Source organism: Lolium rigidum, chromosome 5 (assembly GCF_022539505.1).
Source record: "Lolium rigidum isolate FL_2022 chromosome 5, APGP_CSIRO_Lrig_0.1, whole genome shotgun sequence".
NCBI lineage: Eukaryota > Viridiplantae > Streptophyta > Magnoliopsida > Poales > Poaceae > Lolium > Lolium rigidum.
Window position 1 is genome coordinate 48,526,006 of NC_061512.1, and position 5,660 is coordinate 48,531,665.

The 5,660-nt window shown below is 48.4% G+C and overlaps 1 protein-coding gene across 1 annotated transcript; it reads right to left on the reverse strand.

Annotated features, from left to right (window-relative positions):
- Positions 1–1,052: 1,052 nt before the first annotated feature.
- LOC124655936 (aspartic proteinase nepenthesin-1-like) lies at positions 1,053–2,372 on the reverse strand. The gene has a single exon (XM_047194763.1). The coding sequence runs from the start codon at positions 2,370–2,372 to the stop codon at positions 1,053–1,055; it is 1,320 nt and encodes a 439-aa protein (XP_047050719.1).
- Between the last annotated feature and the right edge of the window lie 3,288 nt (positions 2,373–5,660).

The window sequence follows — 5,660 nt, forward strand, 5'->3', positions numbered from 1 at the left end:
TCATTTAGGGATTAATCCAATACAATAAGTAGTACATATGTTAAGAATAAATTTTGAATGATTATAAATCCAAGATATAATAAAATTCAAGTAAACATAAATATAATTCATATCTCTTCCTTTATATCTTAAGATGAGTTGGCAGTGGAATAATGTTCAAGGTAAATCACAAGTTTGCATGCAATGCCATTTATAAGGGGAAATGCATTTCGGGTCATAGGTGCATATGAACCCATTATGTAATAACATAATTCAAAATGTCAAAAAAATGAAATAAAATTTCCCATGAATATCTAGATATTTTATGTTGGCACACAAATTTTCGGAAAAAAGTAACATATTTTTTGTCCCATGTACAAAAGACAATTTTGATGCTTCAACATCACTATTTGCTGAACATTTTTTTTATTTTTTATACAAGCAACGTAAAATGTTCGTTTTTCCCGAAAGTTTGTGTGAGAACATAGAATGTCCATATGTATACATGAAATTTATTTCCAATTTTTTTGATATTTTCGAGATGTAATATTTATGCATTTTCAATAATAGGTTCATATACACCTATGAGCCAAAACACCACCTGCATTTATAAGTGATATCACATATTTAAGTCATTTTTGACTTGTTGTTTTCTCGGGCACAAGGTGGAACTGCGACACAAAGTGAATAGTATACACTCCCGGATCAAGTATTAATGTGATCCATATACACCATTTTTACAAAACAAAAACTAATTATTTACAATCAAATAAAATTTTAAGCTAATATTAGGTATTCTAAAACAAGGGATATAAGATGCTTCATGTAAATTGTAATATTCTATTTATAGTATAATAACTAATAGTTTTATCACATTGCTTATAAAATATAGGAACCGGAAATATTAAATATGATTTCGCAAAAGCAGACAAGAGATAATGAAGAGTTTGCCTGCGTATTCGCACGGGTCACTATGCTAATAACATTGAAATGTTCCGTAATTAATTGCGATATACTACATTCCATTGTATTTTTTCCTTGAGTGTGACATAAGTGTCCCGCCGCAATCTAGTTCATATAGAGTTGCAGTCCGCCGGCTGGAAGGAGATGTGGCCGTTGCCGAGGTCGTAAAGAACATGCACATTCTGCTGCATGTAGTTCCCGATGACCGTGGTCTCGTTCATGGGCATCGTCAAGTTGACGCGCGCGGCGCTGAGCACCACCATGCACGCCGTCTCCTCGTCTACCGCCGCCCAATAGTTCTCCGCCGGCACCGCCAAATCGCCTCCGCCGCTGAAATGCAGCACCAGCGGCGGCGCCAGCCTGCCGACGTCCACAGACGCCACGCAGAGCTCCACCAAGTCGGGCACCGGCGACGGCACGAGGCTGCCGTGTAGCTGCCGCGCCACCTCCTGCTTCAGCGCCTCGTACGCCACATCGACGAGGAGGGTGAACGGGGAGCCAGAGTCGATGATGGCACCGCCGGCCCACATCCCCGGCGCGACCTGCCGCATGTCGAACGCCGTGGAGGGGATGGCGAGCCTGGCCTCGCCCACCGTCATCCCAACCAGCGGCAGGTAGTAGAGAATATTGAAGGGCTCGTCCTTCGGGCTCGCCACGAAAGGCACCGTCGTGATCACCCCCCGCGTGTTGTTGCCGCCGCCGCTCATGTTAGCCGACGACCCCACGAACAGAGGGCTGGTGTTGAGATGGCCCTTGAAGTAAGGGGTGAAGCAGTAGGAGAACTTGCCGCCTCCCAGCTGGGAGACCAGAGACAGCGCGCCCCTGCCGAGCCCGACGAGGCCGGACGCGCCGTTGAGGCCCGGATCGATGTTGCTCGTGGTTATGATCCCAAAGGCGACAGTCACCTTCTCCGACCCGAACGTGAACTCCTCCACCCCGAGGAACCCACCCACGTCGCCGAGATCGTACCGCGCCCTGATAGCGCACGCCCCGTTCTTGTCACCCGAGCACCGGCCGCCGACCTCGTGCGCGGCGGCGCACAGGGTGCCGTTGCAGGGAACGGGGTGGGCGGTGCGCGACCGCGACAAGTTGTACTGGGGGAGTCTCTGGGGGAAGCAGTAGGAGGAGTTGCACGGCGTGCACTGGGTCCAGACGAGGTCGCTGAGCGTGTCCACGACGGCCTCCGTCTGCTGCGGAGGGTCGCCGATGCTGTACTCCGCTACGTACTGAGTGCCCCCCCAGTAGACGGGGGCCACCGCGAGCACGGACGCGGCGCGGTGGTGAGTGCGCTCGCCGGCGCGGCGTATGCGCTCCGCCATGGTGATGTTGGCCTTGGCGTCCACGTGCCTCAGCTCCAGGCGGAGGCCGCCGGCGCAGGTTGCGAGCGTCCACAGCGAGAGTACGACAAGGAATACTGCTGGTCTCGTCATTTTTATCCGGATCTTATACTTTACTGATCTTCACGTTCCGCGGTGGAGCATAAATAGTCGAATATACAGTACATTGCAATCTCATGAAGGTGTTTGCGCAAAACCAAAGTATTCGTCTCGATCTGTTTCAACAAGAAATGGTTTGTTCTGCTTGCGTCCAACTTATCTGGTATCATGCGATCCACGGGCATATGCTGTTCGCAAAACGTTGAAGCTACTATGATCCTATGGACGTCAAACGGACGGCCTCTAGAACATATTTTTGACTGCTACTACCTGTGTGCCAAAATATAAGACGCACCGGTATGCTAGTAGTACATTGGCGTAGTATTTTTTTATATGAATTGCTAGTTCTTATTCTTAGTAGACTAAAAAGGACTAGACTAGACATAGTGGGAAGTACCATAGTAGTAGTAGCCATCTGAGCTTGAAGTTTATTAATGTCAAGAAAAGTTATGCACCTGAATTATGAGGCGATTTACACACTGGTGGAAAAAGGGCCTTTGGTCGCGGTTCGCAACTGCCATTAGTCGCGGTTGCGCAACCGCGACCAAAGTAGCGCGACTAAAGCCCCCCTTTAGTCGCGGTCGCTTACGAACCGCGACTAAAGGCCCGTCCACGTGGGCGCCGGGCGACCGTCGGGGCGGAGGCCCTTTAGTGGCGGTTCTTCCGGCCGACCGCGACTAAAGGCCGCCGCAGGTTTAGGGTTTTAGGCCCCCCCTAAACCTGCCCCCCTAAACCTGTTTTCTGTTTAATTTGTATTGTTTTATTTCTTTTGTGCTTTATTGTAATTTTGAAGGAGTTTCACATATTCTACGGTACTACATACATACATGCATGCATATGAATGTACAATTTCAAACAAATTTGAAATTAGAACCAAAAAGAATTCAAGAGGAATATACAATATATATTCAATATCATCGGATGACCATATACAAGTTTGAACAAGTTTCCATACATAATTTAATGCATGTATAGTTCTACGTCCTCTACGTAGTGTTTTCCTGTAGGATCGATGACTTCCCTCGCGAACCATCCAGCTAGTTCCTCCTGAAGTGGTCGGAAGCGAGCTTCGGACTAAGCGTCATCCGGAGGTTATTCCTCTTGATGTTGAGCTCATCCGACTGGTCCCGCTCATTGGTGTATCTTCGGATCCTCTCACAAACATAGTATCCACATAGATTGGTCCCCGGTGGCTGAATATCCCCGGTCGTCCGCACTTGCCCTTTTAAAATGTAGCTCTTTTTTGAATTCACCGACCTTTTCATCTACGAACCGTCTCCAAACCCTACGAGGCAAAGAAAATTAAATGAACAAGAGAGTTATTAATTAGTTACTTGATATTAGGAAATGATGAACGAAATAGGCCGATCGATATAGAGCGCAAATGAATGAAAACAATTACTTTTGCATCATTTTTCTCATGTCGGCCCAAAGCGCCGCATCCATATTCAGAGAGTCGTGGACGAGAACTGTGGAGGTGTGAATTTGAATTACCATCGGAATCCGAGTGGAACCTGCGGACACGATACATGCACAGATCATGCATATATAACTCATCGATTAGCCACATACCATGCATGGAGAGTAAACAAAAGAGAATGTGCTCAAGACAGAAACACTCACCCAAAATGGTAAGGAAATAGAATATCACTTTTGAGTTGCTGTTTTCTAATAAACCGAAACAGGTCTTCCTCCACGTCGTCGGGGTGGTGTTTTAACACATATGAATTAACGATGTGTGGGTCAATGAACCCAACATCATTGATGTTCCTTATTTGCATTTCCAGCTTCTTCATTCTGCATAATAGCGTAGACAACAAGATAGTTAGGACAATATATAGTGCAGGCAATGAACGAGATGGGGTAGAAATTAATAAATCACTTACAGAACGTAGCAACTGATGATAGATTTGTCGAGGTCGCGCAGATTGAACAGCTGGAACAATTCACTCCGATGAATTGTTATATAGTAATGTTTGAAGTGATGCTCAACTCTAACTTCCGCATAAATATAGTCTTTGGCGTTTTTAAGTTTTATGTAACTCTTGTACCAATTTAGCGAGACCTTTCATTTGTCGAGGTAGATCCTCTTCCTGCGCGAGGCTCGACGAGAGGGCCATTCTTCACATATGTAAAAACTACGTCCTTCATTGGCGCCTCATCAAGGCCTAACGAGTGCACGAAGAGTGATACCTAAGTCGGCCGCTTGTTCTCTGGCACTCGTTACAGTCAATCCATGTGCTGCCGCAGCTGCTATGATATCGGGGCATCCGGACCGGCGGCTTGCACTATGAGCGGGGCGATCGATTGTTTACTTTGTTCCCCGAGCTGGGCAACTTCTTTCCCCCTTTCTAATTTTTTCTCGGCCTCCTCCAAGGCTTTCTTCTCCGCCAAATCTTGGTTCTTCTTGAACGCGAGTGCTTGCCTACGAAGTTCACGTGCATAGTCGTCGAGGCAGATTCTTTGCGGCTTGGGACGGTGTGTTCAAAAATGACTTAGCCCACTTCTTTTGCTCATCGGAATATACTGGCTTGGGCTCGCCCTCTATTTTCTTCTTGCAGCTCGCCTTCCATTTCTCTAAATCAGCAGCCGCGCCCGCCTCGACTTCCTCGGCACTACTTTCCCAAGGCCTCGTGGGGAGAGGCTTCAGTGATACCTCCGGTACCTTTGTTTTCTTAGGTACGTAAGGGTCCGGGTTAATAATCCGGGACTGCTGCTTCGCTTCTTCGCCGGAGGTGGATTGGGGGCGGCGTCGCTTACCCGCCCGGGGCGGACTAGGGGCGGCGGCTGCTTACCCGCCGGAGGTGAATTGGGGGCGGCGTCGGCCCTCGTGAAGGAGGTGTAGGTGAAGCACCACCACCACCACCGCCACCGCCGCCACCACCACCACCGTAGGGGGTGGACTTGTTGGCGCCTCGCCTGGAAACTTGATAAACTTCTTACGCCATAGAATGAGCTGGCGCTTGACATCTCCAAGTCTTGTCGCCCCTTCGGGTGTAGCAATGTCAATGTCCGGGTCCTCAAACCCTTGGACTATGTCCTCCACCGTGACACGAGCATAGCCATCTTGAATGGGGTTGTTGTGGTGGAGTGCTCCGGGTGGTAAAGCACTGCCGATGGCTACCTTCATGGACATGTTCCCGATAGGATAATACGGATGACATGCTTTCATCTCCTTTATATCGTCCACGGGGTAGCGAGGAGGCTCCGGTGCAGTAACTTCGACCACCGGAGGCTCCGGTGCAGTAACTTCGATCGTCGGTGCACCAGCCGATGGGGCCT